We start from the raw sequence: 24,482 nt of genomic DNA on the forward strand, positions 1-24,482 counted from the left end.
CAGCTCTCTGATGTGGCCTGGGAAAGCAGTGAAGGATGGGAGACCCGGAAGAAGCTCCTGGCTCCTGGCTTCGGATCCGCACAGCTCCGGCCATTGCAGCCAACTGGGCAGTGAACCAGCAGATAAAAGACTTCTCTGTCTCTCTCTGCCTCTCCTTCTCTCTCTGTGTAACTCTAACTTTCAAGTAAATAAATAAATAAATCTTTTTTAAAAAATTAGTGTTTGGTAGAGTGAGTCTCCCATTCTTGCTTTCCTAAATGAACTTGGGAATTATTGGACTTTTGTTCTTCCTTACATATATCACAGTCAGCTTATCAAGTTCTACAAAGACCCTGTTGGGACTTTGATCAGAAGTGTACTATTATGTGCTGCAATCACAGATTTGGTGAGAATTGACATCTGCATTATGTTGAGGTTTCCTATCCACAGCAACTCCTGTGAGAAGCAAAGTTCCGTCAATTGCAGACACTTGGGGAGTGAACTAGCATATGGAAGACTTCCCCCTCTCTCTGCTTCTGCCTCTCTGTAACTCTGTCTTTCAAATAAATAAATAAATCTTTAAAAAAAAAAAAAAGAAAGCAAGAATAGCACCCACTTCACTGATGGTCATGAGGACTACGGTGTCAGTACTGTGCTTAGGACATAGTAGGTGCTCAATGAGTAGAACATGCTGATGAACGTGCTAATAGAACATTTGTAATGATTATTTCCTTCTGCTCTTCTCACTAAAACTGGTATTAACTTCCTGGATGTTTGCTGAGGATGCTCTTGTCCCTGGCAAAAGGCATGGGCTCACCGGAGTGATGAGACACACACAATTCCCTGCCATCTCCCACAGTTCCCCGCCAGACTCCCCTAGGGCCCCAGAACCCAGGGCTGCTCTCCTAACTCAGACTCAGTGAGGCATGGGGGCTTATGGTTGCCCCTTGTTGGACTAGGGCAGGGGAGGGCAGCAGGGCTTGGGCCCCCTGGGCCAGCTTAGGAACCAGCCTGCTGAAATCCTGCGCTATTAGCCTGCCCCAGATGGGAAGTCAGAAGGAAAGGGGGTGTCAGGTGAGATGACAGACAAGAAGGAGTGGACAGATAATGACAGCGCCCTGGGAGAGGTGCATGGGTGAGGTCAGAGCCCCCTGGAGGTTACCCTGTGGTGCTTCTATTTCCAGATTCGTGGGTGCCCAAATCGTTCTGACAACAGTGGGTAGCCAATGTGGTCGTGCTCACATTGTTAGATCTTCCTGGAGGCACTGACTGGTCCTCACAACCTTCCCCGCTTCTCTGGCCAGCCAGAAGAGGGGCTGTGAGTGCCCTCAGAGAATGATGGATGGGAAGGATCTCTGTGGAGACTATTGGGAAGATGAAGGGCTCTGTCCCCAAGAAGGAGCTGACGCAGCCACTGCAGGAACCAGTGGCTGCCCATGTCTGTGCCTGTGCATGGTCCTGCAGATGCTGGGAAGGAGTCCTGATCCAAATGGGGGAACAGACAGAGGACTCCCTTCTATGGAAGAAGAAAGGTTAGGACAAGTTCAAAACAGTAGACCTCATCTGAGAAGGAGTCAATGGCTTAGAATGAGGGGAACCCAGGGAGGCATGTGGTAAACACAGGGAAGGGACAAAAGGTAGAGAAGTCCCTGGAGAAACAAAAGGGAATTACACAATCAGAAAAACACTGACTAGCCGGCGCCGTGGCTCAATAGGCTAATCCTCCACCTTGCGGCGCCGGCACACCGGGTTCTAGTCCCGGTCAGGGTGCCGGATTCTGTCCCGGTTGCCCCTCTTCCAGGCCAGCTCTCTGCTATGGCCAGGGAGTGCAGTGGAGGATGGCCCAGGTGCTTGGGCCCTGCACCCCATGGGAGACCAGGAAAAGCACCTGGATCCTGGCTCCTGCCATCGGATCAGCGCGGTGCGCCGGCTGCAGCGGCGGCCATTGGAGGGTGAACCAACGGCAAAAAGGAAGACCTTTCTCTCTGTCTCTCTCTCACACTGTCCACTCTGCCTGTCAAAAAAAAAAAAAAAAAAAAAACACTGACTACCTCCATGCAAAATAGAGGTCCCATTGACCACAGAAGCTCTGTGTTGATATACAAATTAAAGAGGTTCTAAGACAATGAGGCAGTGCTGGTCCCAGTGCCACCTCTTCTCTTTGAGCACAACGCCTGTCCCCAGTTGTCCAGACTCCCTCTCCGCAGACCTCTGACGCTGAGATTCCCATTCTACCCAGGGACCATCCCCACGGCCATTGCTGAACAGCAGGACAAGACTCTGGGCCTTCCAGCCTTCCCCAATCCAACACCAGGGGACCTGCGTCTTGGGAAAGGGCTGATCCCTTTGATTCCCCACCTCCTGGGCTTAGAGCTATCCATGTTTAAAAAATTAATTCAATTTTATTATTTTATTTTATTTGAAATGCAGAGAGACAAAGAGATCTTTCATCCACTGGTTCACTCCACAAATACTCCAACAGCCAGGGCTGGGCCAGGCTGAAGCCAGGAACCATGAACTCACTCCTGCTCTCCCACATGGGTGGCAGGCATTTGAGTCATTGACTGCTTCCTCCCAGGGTGTGCATTAGCAGGAAGCTGGAATGGAGAATGCAGTCAGGACTCCAACCAGGTATTCCAACATAGGAGGCAGGTGTCCCAAGTGGGAAAAATGGAGTCCAGTGACTCACCAAGGACTGTGAGCCACATCTCCAGTCCTCTGAGGCAGTTTTTCCTGTTACTCACGACTGTCACATTTTTCTCAGACTCCCTTGCCAGGTTCAGGAACTTGCTCAGGCTCTCAAGAGCCTTTTGGTGTAGGGCCGGCATGGTGGCATAGTGAGTTAAGCACCGCCTGCAGCACTGGCATCCCGTATGGGCACTGGTTTGAGTCCCAGCTGCTCCGCTTCTGAGCCAGCTCCCTGCTAATGTGCCTGGGAAAGCAGTGGAAGATGGTCCAGGTCCTCAGGCCCCAGCATCCAAGTGGGAGACTTGGAAGAAGCCCCTGGCTCTTGGCTTTGGTCTGGCCCAGCCCTTTGGGGAGTGAACCAGTGGATGGGAGGTCTCTCTCCCTCTGTCTCTGTAACTCTGCCTTTCAAATAATGTCTTTTTTTTTTTTTTTTTAAGAGTTTTAGTTGTAAAAGTCCCAAGTAGAATGCACAGGCTCTGTGGTGGAATGAGAAGGCCATGCCAAAATGGCCACTGGCAACAGAAACTGCCTGGCAACAGGCTGTGATTGGATGGCTTTGGAAACTGCCTGGCAACAGGGTGTGATTGGTTAGGGCATAGACTGCCCCTTGACCGGATTGGCTGCCTTGGCTATATAAGCTGCTGTACCAACTGAAATAAACAAGTCTGCAGGCTGCTTGCCTCAGGCCTGCTTTCACCCGACTCCCTCCCCGGGTCTGTGTGGTGACTCCATGCCTCTTGCCCCCACCACGCTCCTCCTCTCGGAACAAATCAACTTCAACATCGCTCCATCTCCTAACTCACAAAATCCTCCTGCTTTCCTGCAGCACATTTCAGTGTTCCTCTCCTCCAGGAAGCCTGCAGGGACCCACACTTCAGCCAATCCAGCTCCATTTCCCGAGGAGGGAACTGCCCTTGCTTGGGATCAATGTTGACTCTGTCAGACAAGAGCTCCCCAGACTGAGGACCAGCCTCCACCCTCAGACAGGGAGGGAGTGGGGAGGGCCGCCTCCATCAGACAGGGCTCCCAACCATGAGAACCAGACTTCCAAATTTTAGAGCCCTGCCATTAAGCTTCTCTCCCACTGAACTGGAAGCTCAAGAGAGCAGTTGGTGACTCCCATCAAACATGCAGGCTTTGAGGAGTGAGATCTGTTTCCCCCATCAAACCTGGAGCAACTAACCCCCCAGAGCTGGAGATCCACCAGAAAGACAGACAGACAGACAGACAGATTCCAACGCAAAAACTTTATTGTAATTATGCTTAGCCTCACTGGCCTCCCTTTCTCTTCTTGGTGCTTGGGCCCACTCAGGCCCACCCAACTGTGGGCTGCAGCAGGAACCCAGGGACACCCATCCTTAGGCCAAGTCCTCTCTGCCTTGGCCCGCAACCTCTTCTGTGCCTGTTCTGGAGCCAGGGCTCGCACTCTCACCCAGCATGCTTCTCCATCCTGGCTCCTCTGGACCTGGTGCCCACAAGCCCAAGCCCTGCCGATGCTGCCACCTTCACAGCCCCTAGCCTCTCCCCAGGTGTAAGGGTGGGTGCCAGGTCACTCTGGGGGGCCAGAAGATGCAGCGAGCAGCTGGTGTGTGTGTGTGCAGGCCCTTGACTCCCATTGTGCTCTCAGCGGCTACTCTTTTGTTTGTTCAGGAGCATATTTGTGGTAGACTCATGGACCTGCAAACCAAGGAGACTCCCTGTCAATCCCCTGCCCTGATGGGACACATGCTCCTTACTCCCTGCCTCCGGCCTCCACAGCCACCCTCTCCAGGTCCCCAGGGAAGTCCTTCACAGATCTATCCCCAGCCTGCTTAGGAATCGGCTCTGAGCTCGGGAGCCCAGCCTGGGGACCTGCACAAGGCTCCAGGTCATTCCTCCTCGGTCAGGTATGGGAGGCAGAGAAAGAAACCAACAATGGGTGTGCTTTCTTCTCTCCCTAGAGCCTAGACGGATGGGATCCAGGGGTCCTCGCCCCCACAGAAGGCTAGCGACTACGAATAAAACAGAACACGCACATTTGCAAGGAGGAGGGGCGGAGCCTACCTGGAGGGGCGGGGCCTCTAGAAGGAAAGGGTGGAACCTAAACCTAGTGGACAATGAGGGTGAAGGGGTGGGCAGGTAGATAGGAGTTTGTCGAGGAGGGAGGCCTTGGGTAGACAAATGGGCCAGAGGCTGGAGCGGCAGGGTGAGCAGTGGTTGGGTAGGAAGAGGAAGGCGCACCCGTTCGCGGTTCACCAGCGCAGTGACCAAGTCTTGCTGGTGAGCCACCTCGCGGATGTCCATGGAGGACCCAGTCTCGAACGACAGGCTCAGGGACAAGTGTCTGTGCATCAGCTCCTCCTCCTGCTCCTGGTTGAAGCGAATGGAGCGCACCTCCTCCACGATCCTGGGGGCGCAGCGGCAGTGCGTCCCTCCCACCTCTTCCCTGCGCAGACCTGAGGCCCTCCCGTAGGTGGGAGGGACCCCGAGGTCTGGATTCCCGCTCCTCCGCCAGCCTGCCCGGGAGGGGTGGGTGCGGGCTGGACAAGTCACTTCACCGCTCTGGTGGGGGTCCCGAAGGAGGGGAGGCGCCACCCTGTCCTGCCTTGCGGGCTCCCAGCCCCACCCCGCCCCGTACGTGTTGAGCTCATCGCGGATCTCCTTGTACTGCATCAGGTTCTCCTGGATCGCCTCGAGCACCAGGCAGAAATTGTCACAGGTTTTTTCTGAGAGGTTGAACAGCGGGCCCCCCACCAGCGGCTCCTGGGGGAGACCAGACGTCTCCTGGCGGGCGACCGCGCAGTGCACCAGCTGCAGCTCTGCGCTCTCGTCTTCCTCCTCCGCGCCGGGCTGGAGTCGGGGAGTGAGAGGGGACACAAGGCTCAGGCGCCGGCCCCGCCCCCAGCCCCCCTGCCTGACTTCGGGGAGCTCGCCTCTCCCTGCGTTCTCCCGCCCTTGACTGCACCTAGCCGCAGAAGCCCAACTGTGTATGTAGAAGCCTCCCGCTCCCCACCTTGGAAAGTCCCATCCTTTTCAAAACTTAGTCACCCCCTCACCCCCACTTTCACCCCGACACATCCCACCTGGCGACTTGTAAAGCCCTGCCTGCTCCCACATCGTGCCCTGGCCCTCGACCCTCTCTCAAGTGTGTCAGTGCTGCCCCTGAGCCGGCAACGCTGCAGCTGACACTCCCTAAGCACACACTCTGCCAGGCGCCGTTCATGTACCCATACAACCCTCCTAGCAGCCCTGTGAGGTTCGCACTTTCACTGTTCCCATTGTACAGAGGGTGAAACTGAGGCTTGAACACACATGTGCACGCTCACACACACCCCTCCCCCCGCCCACCCCAGCCCACACACCTCACTGAAGGTTATTTGACGCTGCTGCCCCTGCTCTCCTGCCTTCATCATTTGCTCCAGATTGGTGGTCACCACGACGACGAACAGGTTGATGCCAATGAAGGCACCCATGGTGATGAAGATGGCAAAGTAGATGGCGCCCCCAACCTCCATTGCATACTCCCTCTTCTCCATCCTGTAGAGGGAGGCAGGGCCCATCACCTCCCTCCCCCTTCCAGCCTTCGTTTCCTCATCTGTGAGATGGGGGGATCATCACAAGGCCCACTGCGCCCTCCGCTGCTGCCCTCCCTGCTCCTGTGTGGCTCCAATTCCCACTTCCTAATCGTCCCAGCAGCTGCTCTCTACTGGGCACCTGCTACGCTGCCAGAGAGTGGCCAATTCTCAAACCAGCCCTGTATGGCAGGGATTTGTATGTACATCAGCGGTATCAAGTTCGCTCTCCTCACTAGACTCCTCATGGTTTTCTTATTATAAAAATTACTCAAGGGGCTGGCACTGTGGCACAATGGGTTAAAGCCCCGACCTGCAGCACCAGCATCCCATGTGGGCACCAGTTCGAGACCTGACTGCTCCACTTCCCATCCAGCTCCCTGTTATGGCCTGGGGAAGCAGCAGAGGGTGGCCCAAATCCTTGGGCCCTTGTACCCACATGGGAGACCCGGAAGAAGCTCCTGGCTCCTGGCTTTGGATCGGCTCAGCTCTGGCCATTGCGGCTATTTGGGGGGTGAACCAGCGGATGGAAGACTTCTCTCTCTTCCTCTCTCTTTCTCTGTCTCTACCTCTCTCTGTAACTCTTTCAAATAAATAAAAATAAATCTTTTACAATAATTACTCAAGTCTCATTAAAGAAAGATCAATAGAAAAATCTACAAGCAAAAATTCCATATGAGTTATTCACTGTCAGCACTTTTGTAAATAAAATATCCCCCCAAATAATATCTTTTTTTTTTTTTTAACAGGCAGAGTGGACAGTGAGAGAGAGAGAGAGAGACAGAGAGAAAGGTCTTCCTTTGCCGTTGGTTCACCCTCCAATGGCTGCCGTGGCCAGTGTGCTGCGGCCGGCGCACCGCACTGATCCGAAGCCAGGAGCCAGGTGCTTCTCCTGGTCTCCCATGGGGTGCAGGGCCCAAGCACTTGGGCCATCCTCCACTGCCCTCCCGGGCCACAGCAGAGAGCTGGCCTGGAAGAGGGGCAACCGGGACAGAATCCGGCGCCCCGACCAGGACTAGAACCCAGTGTGCTGGCGCCGCTAGCTGGAGGATTTGCCTAGTGAGCCGCGGCGCCGGCCGCCAAATAATATCTTTATATAGACTTTCTCTATGGATTCTCATAGCAATCCATGGCTTAGCTGATAATGTATTGGGATCCCCAATTTACAGATGAGGAAACTGAGGCTGAGAAGAGAAAGCAACTTGCCCAAGGTCATAGGATTAGTGTGGGAGAGCACAGAGCTCTGTGCTTTTCCCTCCCACCACCAACATCGGAATCAATAAAGTCTGCAGAAGCCCTTTACCTGCGGGCTTTTGCTCTCCCAGAAAGGGATAAAGAAAAATCAGTCACTCCCTGGAGCAGACTAGAAAGAAATAGGACTTGGGCTTCACGGAAATGAACAGGACACAAAAATGACTTTGGGCGGTGAGTGGGTCTAAGAATGAATGAACTGAGACCTGAAGTGCAGGGAGCTCCGTGCCGGCCGGAGGCTGTAAGGTAATCTTGGGCACCACCCAACACCCTCCCCCTGCCCAAGCCCAGCCTGGAGAGCACTGGGAGGCATCTCCGTGAACAGGGTCAGGGTGTGACTTTGAATGAGCAGAGTTTCCAAGGGCAAGGAAGCTTCAGATACCTCAAGCCCACAGGCCCCAGCCCCAGCCCCAGGGGTTTCCCTTTCCCCATTTCCCTGGGCAACTCCCACCTGCTAGGCTGTCCTCAGCCCCACCACTGGGGCCCCCACTCTTATTGGGAGCCTTCCCCATCCCCAGACCCCCCTTCTCCCTCCTTCCCTTCCTTGCCGGGCCGAGAGAGGCCCGGGCAGCCTGGGTAGCACTCACTGGAAGTCACTGTAGATGTCCAGCCAGCCATCCTGGGTGATGCAGATGAAGAGGGTGTACAGGGCAACCTGCATGTTCTGGAAATGCTTAGGCACGAACGAGCCAAAGAGCGTGACGCCAAACACCGAGAACACCTGCCAGAGAGACCACAGCTCCGCCCTGACTTCACCCAAGGGCCTTGGGAGACAGGACATGCAAGTGTCATGCAAATGAAAGCTTCCAAAGGATTCCCACCCACAGGCTTATCCTGTAAGCCCCCTCCATGCCCAGGGACCCAGGGGCCCTGCTCAGGGAAGGAGAATGGCTGGGGTGGGTGAGGGTACTGACCAACATGAAGAAGAGGACGAGGGCCATGATATTGGCCAAGTCGGGCACCGACTGCAGGATGACACGGATGATCCGGGCCAGGGGCTCCACCGCCATGCACACGTGTAGCAGACGGATTGCCCTGTGGCACAGCCTCTCAGGGGGGTCCCTCATCCCCTCCCGGACCCCATCCTCCTCCCTGCCCCACCTGCTGCCCAGAGAAGCAGAGCTGGCCCCCAGCTGGTAGTGACGCCCCCATCTCAGCCCCAGGTTCCAGACTGGTTCCCCGCTTTTCTCCAGAGCTCCCAGCTCACCTGAGGGTGTAGGTGATAGCGTTGGCATTGAGTTCTTCAATGAAGAACCCCAAGAGCAAGATAAAGACGATAAGGAAGTTGAGAATGTTCCAGCCATCCTGGGGGTGGGCCAGCCCCAGCAGGGTCTGTCAGGCCCAGCTCCTGGGGGCTTCCTCAGTCTCCCTCCCCACACTCCAAGGATGGGGGGTTCCATGGTCCTCTCAGAACAGGGCCGCCCACTGCTGTCCCCCTGATGCCCCCAAGGATGCCACAGAACACAGGAGCACTCTCTGCTCCATACACATGTTAATGGGCCGCACAGCAAAGACCCTCACGTAGTCACAGCTACTCCCTAAGTGGAGGCCCACTTTAGCAGGCAAACTGTTGAAACAGCCTTGCCCTACAATTAGGTGACCTGGAAACACTTGGTGTTCCTGCTTTTGTGTGACATGCACTACAATTAATAACCTGACATAAACGCTAAACAGAACATCAAGGGACACTGCTTCAGTGGCCAGTTCTGAAGCAAAATAGCCCTCGGAGTACAAGGGAGACAAATTTGGTAAGCCATTTGTCCAACAAGGCACTTACTCATACCCAAATGGGGAGGAAGCGCCTGCGTATGAACCTTTTACTAGTGAGGTCCCCATCTGACCCATAGATACTGTGACCCAGATACAGAGACGACATCTGGAGTGAGGCATCTTGTACAGCAGTTTCGATGCCCTTTCTGATGCCCATGTCCCATACCGGAGTGCCTGGTTCTAGTCCCAGCTATTCTGCTTCTGATCCAGCTTCCTGCCGATGCGCAGGTAATGGCTCAGATACTTGGGCCCCCGCCACCTGAATTGGAGACTGAACAAAGTTCTGGGCTCCTGGTTTTTGTCTGGCTCAGCCCTGGTTATTGTGGGCATTTGGGGAATGAGGCGGTCGTCAGAAGATTGATTTTCTCTCTCTCCTCTCTCTTTCAATTAAAATAATAAAATGAATTAACAAATTTTAAATGACAGCTGTATAAGGTTGAAAACAGCCAGAGTGTCCATGAATTGCAGGCAGGTGGAATAAATCATGGCACAGCCATTCAACGCACTACACTCTGCAGCCACAAAAAGAAAGATTTTTATGTCCTGACGTGGAAAGATCACCAAGGTCCGTTAAGGGACAGACGCCAAGGCAGAAGATGTTTATAGCATGCTACTGTTGGGAAAGGGAGAACTAAAAATATATCTATATTTGCCGGTGACTATAAAAATAACTCTTGTCTAAACAAGAGCTATAAAAAGGCTACCTAGTGAGGGTGGGGGTGGGGGAAAGGGGATGAGGGGGAGGAGTGGAAGCAGGAATTATTATTATTTTTTTTTGACAGGCAGAGTGGACAGTGAGAGAGAGAGACAAAGGTCTTCCTTTTCCATTGGTTCACCCCCCAAATGGCCGCCTCGGCCAGCACACCGTGCTGATCCGAAGCCAGGAGCCAGGTGCTTCTCCTGGTCTCCCATGCGGGTGCAGGGCCCAAGCACTTGGGCCATCCTCCACTGCACTCCCGGGCCACAGCAGAGAGCTGGACAGGAAGAGGAGTAACCAGGACAGAATCTGGTGCTCCGACTGGGACTAGAACCTGGTGTGCCAGCACCGCAGGCGGAGGATTAGCCTATTGAGCCGTGGCGCTGGCCATCAGCAGGAATTCTGAGTGTGCCTTTCAATATGGTTTTGACCAATAGGGATGCCTATCTACATTAAATATTAAAAGAGAAAAGGATTTTTAATAGAAAACAAAAACTTCCTAAATGTATTGGGCAGCCTAGTAAACAGAATTCTTCCTGCCTTTTACACTCAGTCTAAACTACACGTCTGCCTGTCTACAGACACAACCCTGTATCCTGGCAGTAGTAAGCTCCTCCTGTATGCATGCCAGAAGTTCAAGGGCAAAGGACCAGATAGGGTGCAGATCCCAGGGACTGGTAGGGGTAATGGCAGGGAAGGCCCAGGATCTCACCTTCCAAAAAATCCAGAAGCCATTGAACCAGCCGAGGAGAACCTCACAGAAAAGGATGGTCAGCACAACGTCATCTATGGTAGAGAACAACTCATAGTGTTTCTACATGGAAGACAGAGAGAAAGAGAGGGGCAGCGACATCAGTCAGGGCCTGGGCCTGGCCGGGGACAGAGGGCGTCGGGGGGCGGGGCAGGCCCAGCTGCCCGCTGTTCTTCTTGTGGCACACGCGCAGGGCACCGTGCGGAGCGCGGCCATCCTCCTTGCGTGTCGCCATCACCACTGTCCTGCTGACGGGCTTTCCTTCCCATCTGACAGACGAGGACATCCAGAGGTGCCCGCCTGCCCCTGCTAGTGGAGAAACATCATTGTCGATGACAACCCCCAGCCCCAAGCCTTGAGAGCAGGGGTATCTGGGAGAGGGCCTGGGGGCAGAGGCAGCACAGGTTCCAGGACAGGGAGGAGAAGGCCTGGTCCCTGAGCCTGGGGGACCCCAGCCCCACCTTCTCTGGCGGTCCTAACCAAGGGCCTGCCCACGCTCTGCACATCCTCCTGCCTCACGGGTCCAGGATGCATACACAGGGTGGATGGAGCCTGTGTCTGAAATCCAACTCACTCTGGCCAACATCAACCCCCACTAACAGCCCCAGCTCCTGACTTCACCTGCTGCCCACCAAAATCACCTCTCTTTCTTTACCCCAACCATTTACCATCGCAGCCCCTCAAGACTGGCTGCCACACATGGGAGCCTCCCGCTGCCCACAGTGGCCACGGCTCTGTCTCCCACTGATGGGCTGGCTGGAGCTCCTCAAACTCCAATGGGAGGTTAAGATTGATGAGCTCCCGGCCTGCTCCAGATTCCCAAAGGACTGCCAGGGACCCTGCGCACCTGCCTGCAAAAACGGAGAGTTTCCATTTCTATGCCATCAGCTCCAGTGCCTGTCCCTGGAGGCAGGAGGCCTTCCTCACTATCAATCGAAGAGCTTCGTGAGGCCTGTGCTGTGGCATAGTGGGCTAAGCCTCTGCCTGCAGCACCAACACCACATATGGGTGCCAGTCAGGGTCCCGGCTGCTCCATTTCCAATCCAGCTCCCTGCTAATGTGCCTGGGAAAGCAGCAGAAGATAGTCCAAGTGCTTGGGCCCCTGCACCCACATGGGAGACCTGGAAGAAGCTTCTGTTTCCTGGCTTCGGATCAACCCAGCTCCAGCCACTGAGGCCATTCGGGGGAGTGAACTCTCTCTCTCTGTCTCTGCCTCTCTCTAACTCTGCCTCTCAAGTAAATAAATAAAATCTTAAAAAAAAAAAAAAAAAAGAGCTTCACAAACATTCTCCTCCCTTGTGCATTTCATGGGCACCTAGAGCTAAGTCAGAGTTCCATCTCTACCCACAAGCCTTCTGTGGCTCCCTGTGGCCTGCAGGATAAAATCCAGAGCAGTCTGACCTTCACAGACCCTTGTGGACAAAGATCGCACACCAGGGTTTCAGTAGTTTTGACTGGACCTCCAGTATGAAATACACATTACGTCATAACGCTGTTTCTCTCTGTCTCTTCTCCTAACAGGCCTATTTCATTCCGTATAGAAATGCGGACACGTGCACTCTGAATCCACTTCACGATCCACTAATGGTCTGTGTTCTGTCCCCACCCACCCTGCGCTCCGCGATCCCATGCAGTCAAGCCGCTGCCCGCGTCACAGGGAGGCTGGCTCTCGTCCAGGGCACGAGCGTGGGCCCCAAGGGATGCTTCTTGTCCTTGTGTGGTCACATCCGGCCTGGCCGCCTATGCCCTTGATGCTCACTGGGCGCTGGCCCTTCCCCGTTGGTCTCCTTTCCCTTTCTGCCCCTTACTTGAAGGCTGTCATTTGAGGGCTTTCCTAGGAGCTCTATGATGCTCCCAACCCTCCTCCCACCGCCATCATTCAGCATCCTCCACGGGGGGCCGCATCCACTCCAAGCTGTTGGGTGCTTTTACCCCCACCCTGCAGGTGTCCCCACAGGCACCTCCTCCCTCCGCAGCCCTTCACATGCAGTGACCGCTAGCTCCTCTCGAGACATCTTAGTGGGTCCTCCACGGGCACCTCGAGCACCACACAATGCACATGCAAACTGGCCCCGCGTCCTCCCAAACCTGCATTTCCCCCTATGTCCCCACGTCCCAACACACAGCACCAGCTCCACCCGTCTCCAACAGGTGCACCAACCAGACCCTTGGCTCCCGTTCTCCCTCTCTTTGCCGCTATGAGACGATGGCAAGTTAGATAAGGTGGCACATAGTAGGTGCGCACTCAGTGTTAGCTGGGTTGAAAGCTGCTCAGGAGGGGCCGTGGATTTGAATCCTGGAGAGCTTCCAAGTGCATCTGATCTCTAGTCACCCACTGCCATCGTCCTGGCCCAAGCCCCACAGTCACGTTCACCTGAACTTCTGCAACAGGGGGGCTGGTCCGTCTTCCCTCCCTCTCAGGGTCCACACTGTGGCAGCCCGTGTGAGTTTTATAAAACACACATCTAGTCATTTCACTGCAATGCTTCCTACTGACATAGGTTAAAGGCTGTCCTCCTTGACATAACAAAACAAAAACAAAACCCCATGTGATCTGGCCCTGACTGGCCAGCGACCTCTGCCACCACGCTGGACATTTTAAAAATATTGATTTGAAAGAGCACAATACATGTACAGTACTCGTAGTCCGTATAAGAAACTAAAACACCGAGAGTAAGACCAAAACCATACTGGACTTCAGCTTGGACACAGAGCTGCCGCACGCTGTTTCCTTTGCTCAAAGCACCCTCCCCCATCTCCCTCTACCTGACCAACCCCTCTCATTCTTTGCTCTCAGCTTCAGTGTTCCCGAGGAAGCTTCTCCCCAACCCCCGAGTTGCTCCCACATTCTGTGAGACACTCGGGCCTCTGAAAGCACAGGTTTGTGTCAGAGACAGGAGCACAGTTGGTTGTGCGTACAGCTGGTATACCTGGTACACCTGGCACCCTGCCCCTGCGCCCTCGGTGCCTGGCACAGAGCCATTTTCCCTTTAATGACTGTCGCTTAAAACTGGATTCCATTCCCAAAAGGCCCCCCACTGTAGCTCGTGTCATTTTTCTCCTGTCCTTCTTCAAAAATCCAAGGCATTCCTCAGAGCCAGGCTCCAGAGCCCCCTCCACCGTGAGGTCTTCCTTGATCTCCAGATCCCTAGAAGGTCAGAGCAGGCAGACCCTTGAAGAGCATCCTACCACCCGTGACGGACAGACAGGGAGTCCGTGGCCCCAAGGCAAAAGCGCCCCACCCCCGCCCGTGAGCGTCAGTGGGGGCAGAGGTCAGGCTGGCGTCCCACCTGGTCAAGGGTAGAGTTGGTGCGCAGAGCAATGGTGATGCCGTTGACCACCAGCAGCAGGGCCAGCCCCAGCTGGAAGGCCGGGTGTCGCAGCAGCTGCTTGATGTACATGCGAGTGATGAACTCCTGCATGTCCCAGGCGTCCTGGGGGAGGGTGGGGACCTCTCTTCAGGCAGGCGTCACATAGGCCTCTGCCTGGACGTTTGCTCTCAGTGAGTGGGCGTCCTTGGAGGTCCACCCTAGAGGGGAAGCTGCCTGAGAGGGGTTCGTGGAATGGGGACTTCAGGGGAGCGGTCACTACCTAGGCACCCACGTGGGTCACTGCAAGGGTCTGTGGGTGACTCTGACATGGGGGTTCCTGTGGGGTGCACTGCCCGGGGGGACGCTAACGCAGCATGGTGGAGTCACTGCAGAGTTCAGTGATGTTCAGCGGGCACGGGGGAGCTGCTGTCTCCGTGTACAGCTGTAGGAGGGCCCCTGCAGCCGAGGCCTGGTGCTTACGTTTTTGTTCATGATGTCCCAGCGGTTGATGAGCACCTGCTCCTCGGGCCGGATGTAGGGATCGTGCGTGGGCCTCTGCAGGAGACGGGAGCGGCCTCAGTGCAGCCAGTGCCCTGCTGGGCCCAGCCCCTGTCCTGTGCCCTGCCCGCCCCAGAACACCAGCTTGGACGGGTGAGCCAGGCGAGGGGCCCTACCAGGATGTTCAGATACTTGACGTTGGCGGTGTCCTTCCATTGCAGCCACAGGGCCTTCTGGTTATCCGTCATCCTTTCCTCTTCAGGGAAGCCTCACTCCCAGCAATCTCGCTCCCCCGCGTGGTGACGTCACAGCAGCCTCTGTGACCTCCCGCATTCTACCAAGGAATTCCAGAGCTGCCCCACCTACCCTGCAGAGGCAGCTCAGGCTGCCTTGGGCTACTGGGCTGGGATCAGAGGTCACAGGCCCACGGCACAGGGATGGAGGATAGGGACGCGTCCTGCACTGGAGCCGGGAGCCGGAGGTGAGGCTGCACCGTGGCCGTGGGTTTTGCCCGACGGCCTTCTCCAGGGCTGAGCTCAATCCCGAGCAGCCCTCCCTCCCACCCCAGCTTCCGTGCAAGGTTGGCTTCTTCATCTACAAGGTGGAAATTTCTAAGTTTCCATGTGTGGGCAGCACCTTGGCCCTGGAAGGTCCGGAGAGGGAAGGTCATGAGGGGCCCAGCTGAGCTGTGGGTCAGAATCCACTCCTCACTCCCGGCAGGCTCGGGGCTTCAGGTGCTCGCCAGGGCCGTGAAGGGGCTGTCACCGGTCCTGCGGCCCAGAGTCCCCACCTGAGGGCTTCCACCGCGGCCCCCTCTTGCGGCCCAGAGTTCCAGTGCTAAACCGGAAATGAAGGCACATGTGTGTTCACCTTGGAGGAAGTGGCTTTATTTGGCTGAAATGTGTCTCTCGTGAAATCAAGGTCACCTGAACAGGCCCGGCTTGGGGAAGGGAGAGCAGCCCTGGGTGGGGTGGGAGTCCTTTCTTTGGTGGGGAGGATAGGGCGGCATGAGGCTCACTTCACTGTACCCCACTCCAGGAGCAACGGGCAGATGGCGGGAACTCCACCTGGGGCGGGGGGCCGTGGACGGCACCGCCCCAGCCTCGAATGGAACCCAGAGATGTGCTGTTCCAGATGGTCAAGGATGGGGTTGAGGTGTTCATCAGGGGCAGGAGCTAGACAGTGGCCCCCGTCAGAAGTCGGGAGGTCAGAGGGTGCCGTCTGGGGTCAAGGGGCAGAGATGAGAGTGCTCCTGAGGGTCAGAGGGCAGGGGGACAGAGGCCGGAGTCACCCCCCAGGCCCCCAGGCCCTCTGAGTACAGCTCCTGGTTCTGCTCCTTCCACCGGCGGAACTTCTCTCCGGTCAGTTCGGGGTCGCCCAGCACTTCCTCCAGGGCCTGCAGCTCCTGCAGCTTTGCCTGTGATGGGAACAGGAGGTTATGGGGCCGTGATCAGCCAGGGGGAGAGCGGAGCCTGAGTGCAGACCTGACGCTGGAGTGTGGTGTGTGGCACAGGGAACCTGGGTGGGACTTCCGACCCCAGCTCAGCACCTAGAACGTGGCCCGGCCCGCAGCCGAGCCCAGATGGCAGCACGGAGCCCAGGGCCGAGCCCTTGTCAGAAAGCCAGAGTCCAGAGCCTTGTCCCTGCCGCGCGGCCCCCTGACCTTGAGTGTGCTCTGGAGCGCTCGCACGCGGTGCACTCGCTCATTGAGCTGGGGGTCCCGGTTGCGCCGCATGAAAGAGCTTCGCCACTGCTCGTGGGTCAGGGGCTGTGGTTGGCCCAGGAGGGACACGCCGACCTGCCTCAGCCCCCGTACCATTCCTTCCAGCGCCCCATCACTGCTGTCTGTGGGAGGGGAGAGCGGGATGAGCAAGTGCCTGCCCCGCCCCTCAGTCCCATCCCAGCTCCCAGCTCAGCCGGCTACCTGCTGGGGGTCCGAAGGAGCTCCGTGGGCTGCGCTGTGTGGGCGTGGTTGCCGGTGACGTGTCTCTGTGCAGCGGACTCCAAGATTGTGCAGGGCTGGGCTGTGGGCAGGGTGGAAGCGGTGGAGGGCGTGAGTCTAGCTTCAGGCCCTGCTATTCCCACCCTCCCCCCCCCCCCCCCCCGCCACCTCTGCCCCCCTGTCGTCCGCACTCACCGAGGCTGAGCGGGACCCAGCCTCGTCGTCAGGGTCCTCGGCTTCTGTCTCACTGTAGCAGTCTGCAGGGGAGGGACGGGTCGGGACTCACAGGGTTTGCCAGGCCCCATCTCAGGACAGGCAGAGGCTCAGGTGAAACCCAGGTTTCTCCCCTGGAACCACCCACCTTCCTCTCTGGCTGGTGAGGGTCGGCCTGGAGACTGGTACTTGGAAATGCAGGTGATGAGATGGCGTACCCACCTGTGGGGGAGTGCTGGGCCTCAGAGAATTTCTATTCACTGAGGCCCTACTGTGTGCCAGGGCTTTGCCTAGCACTCCCCCCCCCCCCCGCCACTACCACATTGTCCAATTCAATCCTCAGAGCAACCATGAGAGGAAGGAACTCTTAGCAGCCCATTTTATAGATGAAGAAACTGAGGCTTAGAGAACCAAGTATCTTCACCAGTACTCAGAGGCTGGGAGCACATGGGACTGGAGGGGGAGGCTGGCACTCACATGCTCAGATCCGACAGGGTGTCAGCAGCGAAGACGAAGGGTTTGTACACGTCGTGGGTGAGCTGGAACACACTGCCAGGGAGGGGCCCTCTCAGCCTCCTCCCGGGGCCCCAGCCGCCTCCCATCCTCCCTACCCGGCACCAGCACCTGTCTGCTGTCCCTCCCTGTCCCCCAGCCCATCACAGCCCAGGACTTAACTATTTCTTCTTCTGATCATGTCCACTTTCCAGACTATAGTTGGAGACATTGATGAGGCCCTCGGCCTTCTCATCCTGTGGGCACAAGATGAGGGTCAGCCCGGGGCCCTGATACCCTCAGGGCCCAGGCAGGTAGGACCTGCAGGGGCATCTGCTGGCCTCTCCAACCACAAGCCCCTAGTCCTGGGGCTCAGGGAGGGAGGCATGGTCACAGGGTGTGTCCAAGCCAGGAAGGCAGAGCCAAGGCCGTCCAGGGCAGCAGCTGTGAGAGCGGAGTCTGCTCCTCTGCCTGGTCCCCAGGAGATGCCCACGGGGCTGCTCCTGCCCCGAGCTTCCTGAGTGCTGGGTTCTTGCCCCTTTTCATCTGAAACCCCCAGAACTGCTCTCCCAGGAAGCTTCCAGGGCACGCCCCTCCTGGCTTTCCTTCATCGGACACGCACCCCCGTATGGTCCATGAGTGTGTGTTTACCACGGCCCACCAGACTCTTCCGTTCTGGAGGGGCAGGAACTGCCCGATTCTCCCCATGACTGGCCCAGAGCTGGATACACAGCAAGCACCTGACTGTCTGTTCAGTGAATAAATGAGCAAACGAATGGCCCATCACTCGGATGGGCGGAACGTCAGAAGGGGCGTAGAGATGGGCAGAATAAAAGTGACTTTCTCTGTACTTCCTGGGATGCCTTTTCCTAAACTGCTTCTACAACCTGTGTTAGCTCCTTTCTCTCCATTATGCCCATTTTACAGATGGGCACACCGGGGCCTGTGGATGGGAGTGGATGGTAGAATACACATAAGAATCAAGGCCCTGAGGTGAGCCACTTGCTTACCTGTGTGGTGGTGGTGGGGGTGTCTCACCTGGGGCTGGCAGTACCAGTAGAGCGTGTGTCCCTTGAGCACAAACCAGCAGCGGCGCCAGCGTGGGCCCATGAAGCCACTGGGTGTCTTGCGCAGCAGGAGCCACCCGTCACAGTCGGGCCGGCCCAGCTCCCGGCAGGACACCCGCCGGCGGCTCAGCCTTGTCGCCACGCCTGCAGTAGCACGGCACGGCATGGCTGGTGAGGGGCTGGCAAGGCCCTCTGGCCCCCCAGACCTGTTCCTTTGCCCTCCCAGAAGCAGCCCCAACGGAGAGGCCTGAGCCTACACCCGGTCATCTCAAGAGGGGGTGACTTCCCATTTCAAAGGCAAGGACACAGATCAGAGGATAAGCTGTGGGCTGGGGGCCCAGGTCTGTCTGACTCCAGACCCAGAACTGTGCCTGTTTCCAGGGAGACTGTGGGAAGGGTGGGGGTCTTGCCCAGCACTGTAAGCATCACTAAGGGGTCCCACCGTGTTGGGGGCATTCATACCTTTTGATTTCTTCCCACCAAGGCCAGGACTCTGAAAGGACAATGCAGGGGTTAGAGGAGGATGCGGGTCCAGAGCCCGCACCCCTCCCCGCTGAGCTCCTGAGCTCACCTTGTCAGGGTATCCTGGGGGGCCTGGGGTCTCTGCTACCTCTGCCGGGACTGTGGCTGGGGGCTCAGAGGGGATAGGCAGCGGCTCAGGGTCAAGGGAGGTAGAATCTGTCAAGGAGGGAGGAGAGAGGGAGAAGGTTCGTGAGCCCAGTCCCAGGCCTGGGGATTCAGGAGGTGATGTCAACAATGAGGGGTCACAGCGAGGAACCCAGATGCCTTGGCTCCAGGTATCCCCCACCTAAAGGGCTTTGAAACTACCTGTCGAGGTAGGGGTAGGCCCAGGACTTGGGTTTGAAGTCAGGTCAAAGGCAAAGGCATCTCTGGGTGAGGCCCTGGGGAGAGTGAGGGGAGATGAGGCAGGCCGCGCCCCCACCAAGGCGTGCCCAGGGCAGGAGAGCGAGGGGAGATGAGGCAGGCCGCGCCCCCACCAAGGCGTGCCCAGGGCAGGAGAGCAAGGGGAGATGAGGCAGGCCGCGTCCCCGCGTGCTCGGGGCAGACCGGGCACCTGGGAGACAGCGGGGCCAGAGTCGGTGACTGGCTTCCCAGGCGCGGCGAGTCCAGAGCCTGAGGGGGTGTCTGGAGGAACAAGGAGAAGCAGGTGACGGAGCTGATGACAGGCCCTGAAAGCAGGTGGAGCGCGGGGGAGGCAGGTACCTTCGGGGGCGTCTCTGGCACCGGGATCTTCTTCAGCACCAAGCTGACCCCCGCTGGCTGCCGCAGCAGCTCCCTCAGCACGTTCTTATGGGACCAGGCCACCTGGGGGACGGGGTGGGGCCGGGGCAGAGACGCTGGGCAGGAGGCTCGGAAGCACCTCCACCCCTGCCCTCACACCGAGCCTCCTGCTTCTGCCCCAGGGAGCCCCATCAGCCCCTGCACCTTGGCTCTGCAGCAGCCCTCCGACCTCCTGGGCTGGCTCATCACACCCTGCTGTCCCCGGGGGGCAGAGCCTCGGCTGCCTCTCTCCCCGTCCTGCCCCGCGTGCCCACCACGCCGTCAGCGTCCTCACTCACCACCACCTGCTCGTTGATCTGGATGATCTCGTCTCCAGGCAGGATCTGCTGCCGGGAGTCGGTGGGGACCTGGGTGGGGAAGGGGCCCAGAGGGTGAGCTCCCCTGGAGGCCGCCAGGTGAGAGGGCCTCGGGTGGGCGGGCCTCTCACCTGGGTGCCCACTCTGGACACGAAGTGCAGGCAGTTGCTGGTGGTGTGGATTTCCAGGTCCTGCAAGGGCAGGGGTGACAGTCACTGAGGGCTTGGGGCAGCACAGCCAGGGGTCCTGGGGCTCAAAGATGGGCAACCTGGGGGCAGAGTGGGCACCGCCCCCAACTCGCTGTGTGCCTTTGGGCTTGCTGCTCCTCTCTGGGCCTCTGCCGCCTCCCCGGATAAGGGCCAGAGGGAAGCTGTGGTGACCGAGTTCCCAGATTCTCAGCGACTTAAACCAGGGGACAGAAAGTTCGTGTCCTCTCCCCTCTCTCCTAAGCTGCGCCGGAGCCCTGCCAGGTCCAGGCCCAGGGCTGGAACATGCTGCCGGAGACCACCCCCGAGTGGCCCTAAGGACCGGGAAGGCGCTGATGGACACTGGGACTCCAGGGAAGTCCTTGGAGCCCCACTTTCACATCTGCACAGCAAAGGCCACCAGCCAGAGCAACCCACAGAGGACTCCACGGGTTCTGGGCTGCGTGGCAGGCGCCGAGGCTCAGAAGCAGGAGGCGAGGGGGCGGGGCTCACCAAAGGCGCTGCCAGCTGCACCTGCTCCAGCACGGCCTTCTGTCCCAGCAGCTCCGCGGGGCTGCAGCTCAGGATGGTGTGGCAGATGCCGGCCACGTGGCTACACTGGGGGAGGGCAGCAGGTGGTCTCACCTGACCCGACCCCCCCACCCCCACCCCGCACTCCCTCCCGGCCCCACGAACTCACAATCCTCAGGACTTTGCTCTCCCTCTCGGCCGCTGGACAGTCCTGGAAGGGAGTGGACAGCGGGGCCTCCCCTGAGTCTGGCTGACAAGGGAGGGCTGCCCTTCTTGAGGTCCTACCCTGCTTCCCCTACCTCAACACCCTGACCCCCGGCCTCCCGTGTGCACGTGCCCTCCCCTCCCACACCTCCTGAGCCGCCCTTGCCAGCGACCCCTCGCTCCCATCACTGTACCCAGTGGCCAGGCCTCCCTTCTTCCTGCCCTCGCCGTCCAAGCGCTCACCCCGGATCCCGGCTGATTCACCAGTTATAAAAAGCTCCCGCCTGGTTTGGTCCCTGGGGCACAGGCCAAGCTTGGCCCCTGGCTCCCCTACCTCCTGCAAGACTTGGCCCAGCTCCGTGCACAGCACTCCGATCTCCTGGCAGGCCGAGAAGTCGTTTAACTGGGAGAAGAGGTACCTGGCAGGGAACGGGGGCACAGCGGTTACTCATCTGAGACTCGGGGTGATGCCTGCCCTCAGGGGTTTTGGGATGCAGGTGACTGCTCCACCTTCAGAGCTTAGCACAGGCCTGAGCCGTCATGAGGCTCTCGCATGCCAGGCCCTGTGCTAGGCACTGGGGAGACAGACACTGAACACACAGCTACATCCACCATGACTCAGCTTCAGCTCTAAGGAGTGTACTGAGCGCGCGTAACAGGGAAGGCATCCCTGAGGAGGGGACACTGGGGGTGGCACCTGCAGGACAAGTGAAGGGGGAGGGGAAGTGCTCTATTCAATGTTACGTTCACGCTGGCAGGAAGCACCCTGGCAGCCCAGTGCCCCTGCACCGCCTGCCCACCCTCTGCCGCTTCCGAACAGAACCAGGCTGTGTTTTTCCCTCCTCGGCCCCAGAGAAGGGTCCCCTCACCAGCCCCCCCAGCCTGGGTACCTGTTGAGCCAACAGAGGAGAGCCTGGGCCTCACGGACCAGCTCCACAGCCGCGCTGAGCACGTCAGCAGGGGTCTCGGCGCAGCACCCCAGGCGGCCCTGGACGGAGCTCTGGAAGGCCTCGGTCCCCTCCAGCAGCCGCTGTGTCAGGCTCTGCAGGTTCTCCGACTGCAGCCCGGAGCTCTGCGCAGGAAAGGGGACAGGTCACTTCCCCAGCAGCAGCCAGTCCCACCCGCAACCCCGAGGCTGGCTCACTCACGAGGGACCGGAGCTGCTCCACGCCGTCCAGGATGAGCTCCTGGTGGCCCAGAGGCCACACGGTCAGAGCCTCGAGGCTGCGGGGGCACAGCTGGAGCAGGTAGTGGCCAGGCAGCTGCCAGTCCTCGAAGGGGTAGTCTTGCAGACAGTCATCGAGGCCTGCGGTGGGGGCGGGGAGAAGGCTCAGGACCTCTCCGGCCCGCTCTTCACTCCTGAAACATCCTTTCTCCCCCAGTCTGACTCCAGTGGCATCGGGAGCCCCGTGCTGCGTTCTGCCCATTTCACAGATGGGGCCACTGAGCTGAGACAGTGGCTCTCAAGGGCTGGTCCCCGGGAGCAGCAGCAGCAGCAACGGCCTCACCGGGGTGCTTGCTAGAGATGCAAATTCTCAGGCCGCCCCACAGCTGCCAAGCCAGACTCCGGTGGGGCCCAGCAGGTTGTGACTGAACAAATCCTGCAGGGGACTTCAGTGCTGCCTAACCCCCGAGATCCAGTGACAAGGAGCTTTGGGGTCAGGGAGACCAGAGTGCTAGTACTTGAGTAATCCTACAACTGCTCTGTGCCTCAGCTGCCCCTACGAAATGGGAATAAATGGGAATAAAAGCATCCACCTTCGTGTGTGTCCCCTGAGTCATGTGTGTCGCTCTCGGCCCCACCCCTGGCAGTAACAGCCGTGGGATCATTAATGCCCGCCTCTGCCTTTGCAGCCCCGCGCCCCTGCACAGCCCTCCCGCCCAACACTTCAGCTCCACAGTACTTCCTCCTAGCTCTTTGGCCTCAGGGTGCTCGCATGTGCTGTTCCTTCTGTCTGGACTGCTCTTCCAGCTCCAACCCATCCTATGTCACCGAACTCCCCCCAGGAAGCCCTCTGTGACTCCCCAGGCTGGACCAGGGGCCTGTCCTCCTGCTCCCACTGCCCCCAGGCTTCCACAAACCCCTGTTCTTCACCTCTGGCCTCTCATTTTCTCACTGGATCTTCTAAGACAGGGCCTTAAAGAACCATTGGTTTCTAACCCCAGTCTGGGCCTGGCCCAAGGGACACACTGAAAGATAAGAAACGTACTATGTGCTAGGCAGAGTTTTAAGGGCGTCACACATATTAGCACATTTAATCCCCACTGTGGGAACTAGGAGGCTGGGGCTATTGCCAGCCCCATTTTTCAGATGGGAAGACTGACAAGTGGAGGTTAAAAGGCTTGCTTACTCTCTGAAGGGGGCCTCCCATCTCAAGCCAGCCACACACTCCTTCATTGGAGGATGTGTGTGCGTGACTGATCACTCTTTCTCCCCGCCAGATGTCAAGAGCACCCTCCTGAGAGTCCACGCACCTGTCCCCAGGGGCCCTTGGGCAGCTTCCTCCCCCCACCCCGGTCCTGACACCGAGCTACACGCCCTGCCTGGCCAGCTTCGTCTGGTGGTGTCCACTTCCTGAGGTCAGAGTTGCCTTTCCCATGTCATGAACAGACTGAGACCTGTGCTCACAGAGCTGATGAGTGGGGGAGCTGGCCTGGGACCCTCTGGAGGTGGAGTCCAGCTCTGAGCCCCTACCCTTACTTGCTGGGCCCGCTCCTGGGGTGCCTTGGCTGCCCACTTGGAGATTCACCTCTCCACTGCTCAGGCTTAAGACTCAGGAGGCCCTCCCCGCTCCCTGGGCGAGGGCAGCAAGTCGTTTCCTGTCTGGGCTCACTGAGTGGCAGGTGTATTTTGGGGGCGGGGAATCCCCTCCTCCCACGGGAGCCCCCTGGGTGGGGCCTGCCAGCCCTTTGCTCCTGCTTCTCTCATCCGGAGTCTCCTCCAGGGACAGGGGAAATGACACCAAGGCCAGGCCCATTCCGAGACTGAAGAAATCACTTCCTGTCTCTCTCTGTCAGTTTCTGCTCCTGAAAAATGGGTTTATGAACACCCACTGGGCCCTGGGGCACCGGGAAGATGAAAGAGATAAAGTGGGCGTAGGTGCCGGGCCTGGCTTCTGTTTCCGCTGCCCTGCCTCCTCTTCGCCACCCTGGTGGCCTCTTGGGGTGTCCTGGAAGCCAAGGGGGCGTCCTTCCTGGGCTCTCTGGGGTCACCCCGTCTGCCCCCGGCCCGGCACTGGACCTGGCCCGGGGCAGACGCCCTAGAAATAACCTGTTGACTGAGTGACCGACGAGACCCTCGGCAGGTGCTTTTGCTTTCCCCGCTCCCCCTCGCGCCCTCCTCCGCCCGGCCTCACCCACCTCTCAGCCAAGCTGCCACCTTCCCGGGGGTCCAGGCCTCTACCGGCTCCATGACCGAACTCCGCCCGCCGGACTGGCTCCCGCTCCCGCCCGTCCGCGCAGGAATTTCCGCTCCCGGAGCCCCGGCCTGGGGAGGGGCCGGGCCGGGCCCTGGGCGGAGCCGCGCATACCTGGGCCCACGTGGTCAGCCAGGTGCGGCGCCGCGGCAGCCACTGGCGCGCGGCCGCCCGCCTCCAGCCCTTTCAGGCATCCCTGGGCCTCGGGAGCCTGGGGGCGGGAGGGGGTGCTGCCAGCCCGCGGTGGAGACCCCAGAACCGGCCTGAGACCTCGAGTGGGGTCCTGGGGATCGGCCGGCAAGACGAGGGGCCAAGGGCTGAGCCGCACCTCTGGGCAG

At 58.5% G+C, this 24,482-nt stretch overlaps 2 protein-coding genes across 13 annotated transcripts; both read right to left on the minus strand.

Moving 5' to 3' along the window:
• Nucleotides 1-3,895: 3,895 nt before the first annotated feature.
• On the minus strand, nucleotides 3,896-15,211 carry CATSPER4 (cation channel sperm associated 4). 10 transcript variants are annotated; one of them, XM_002716125.5, is made up of 11 exons: nucleotides 14,673-15,211; nucleotides 14,479-14,553; nucleotides 13,978-14,121; nucleotides 10,649-10,750; nucleotides 8,677-8,774; nucleotides 8,384-8,504; nucleotides 8,057-8,190; nucleotides 6,009-6,183; nucleotides 5,285-5,496; nucleotides 4,888-5,053; nucleotides 3,896-4,344 (listed from the first exon to the last, which is right to left on the minus strand). In XM_002716125.5, the coding sequence occupies exons 1-11, from the start codon at nucleotides 14,742-14,744 to the stop codon at nucleotides 4,291-4,293; spliced, it is 1,353 nt and encodes a 450-aa protein (XP_002716171.1). In that variant the 5' UTR covers nucleotides 14,745-15,211; the 3' UTR covers nucleotides 3,896-4,290. The 10 variants fall into 10 exon arrangements, with proteins under 10 accessions (XP_002716171.1, XP_069935133.1, XP_017202063.2 ...); XM_070079032.1 differs by having other exon boundaries at nucleotides 8,384-8,710; XM_017346574.3 differs by having other exon boundaries at nucleotides 3,896-5,053.
• Nucleotides 15,212-15,361: 150 nt separating this feature from the next.
• CNKSR1 (connector enhancer of kinase suppressor of Ras 1) lies at nucleotides 15,362-24,245 on the minus strand. 3 transcript variants are annotated; one of them, XM_051856836.2, is made up of 21 exons: nucleotides 24,089-24,245; nucleotides 21,877-22,034; nucleotides 21,619-21,800; nucleotides 21,063-21,147; nucleotides 20,694-20,735; nucleotides 20,507-20,611; nucleotides 19,940-19,999; nucleotides 19,791-19,859; nucleotides 19,435-19,536; nucleotides 19,286-19,356; nucleotides 19,039-19,112; nucleotides 18,782-18,888; nucleotides 18,673-18,703; nucleotides 18,182-18,354; nucleotides 17,327-17,400; nucleotides 17,129-17,200; nucleotides 16,800-16,873; nucleotides 16,634-16,695; nucleotides 16,421-16,520; nucleotides 16,160-16,341; nucleotides 15,362-15,913 (listed from the first exon to the last, which is right to left on the minus strand). In XM_051856836.2, the coding sequence occupies exons 1-21, from the start codon at nucleotides 24,138-24,140 to the stop codon at nucleotides 15,704-15,706; spliced, it is 2,085 nt and encodes a 694-aa protein (XP_051712796.2). In that variant the 5' UTR covers nucleotides 24,141-24,245; the 3' UTR covers nucleotides 15,362-15,703. The 3 variants fall into 3 exon arrangements, with proteins under 3 accessions (XP_051712796.2, XP_069935131.1, XP_069935132.1); XM_070079030.1 differs by lacking the exons at nucleotides 21,619-21,800; nucleotides 21,877-22,034; nucleotides 24,089-24,245 and having other exon boundaries at nucleotides 19,657-19,859; XM_070079031.1 differs by lacking the exons at nucleotides 21,063-21,147; nucleotides 21,619-21,800; nucleotides 21,877-22,034; nucleotides 24,089-24,245 and adding an exon at nucleotides 20,923-20,969 and having other exon boundaries at nucleotides 19,657-19,859.
• Between the last annotated feature and the right edge of the window lie 237 nt (nucleotides 24,246-24,482).

The sequence above is a fragment of the Oryctolagus cuniculus genome, chromosome 7 (genome assembly GCF_964237555.1).
Source record: "Oryctolagus cuniculus chromosome 7, mOryCun1.1, whole genome shotgun sequence".
Taxonomy (NCBI): Eukaryota; Metazoa; Chordata; class Mammalia; order Lagomorpha; family Leporidae; genus Oryctolagus; species Oryctolagus cuniculus.

Excerpts from the sequence above, each read along its gene's own strand:
- CATSPER4 (XM_051856839.2), bottom strand. The coding sequence starts at position 14,744 with ATGACGGATAACCAGAAGGCCCTGTGGCTGCAATGGAAGGACACCGCC. Across the intron at positions 6,184-8,056 it reads GACATCTACAGTGACTTCCA|GATGGAGAAGAGGGAGTATG; the intron begins GTGAGTGCTACC and ends CTCCCTCTACAG. Across the intron at positions 5,497-6,008 it reads GTCAAATAACCTTCAGTGAG|CCCGGCGCGGAGGAGGAAGA; the intron begins GTGTGTGGGCTG and ends CCCCGACTCCAG.
- CNKSR1 (XM_051856836.2), bottom strand. The coding sequence starts at position 24,140 with ATGGAGCCGGTAGAGGCCTGGACCCCCGGGAAGGTGGCAGCTTGGCTG. Across the intron at positions 18,704-18,781 it reads CCCCAGGATACCCTGACAAG|AGTCCTGGCCTTGGTGGGAA; the intron begins GTGAGCTCAGGA and ends TTGTCCTTTCAG. Across the intron at positions 18,355-18,672 it reads TGGTGGGAAGAAATCAAAAG|GCGTGGCGACAAGGCTGAGC; the intron begins GTATGAATGCCC and ends GTGCTACTGCAG.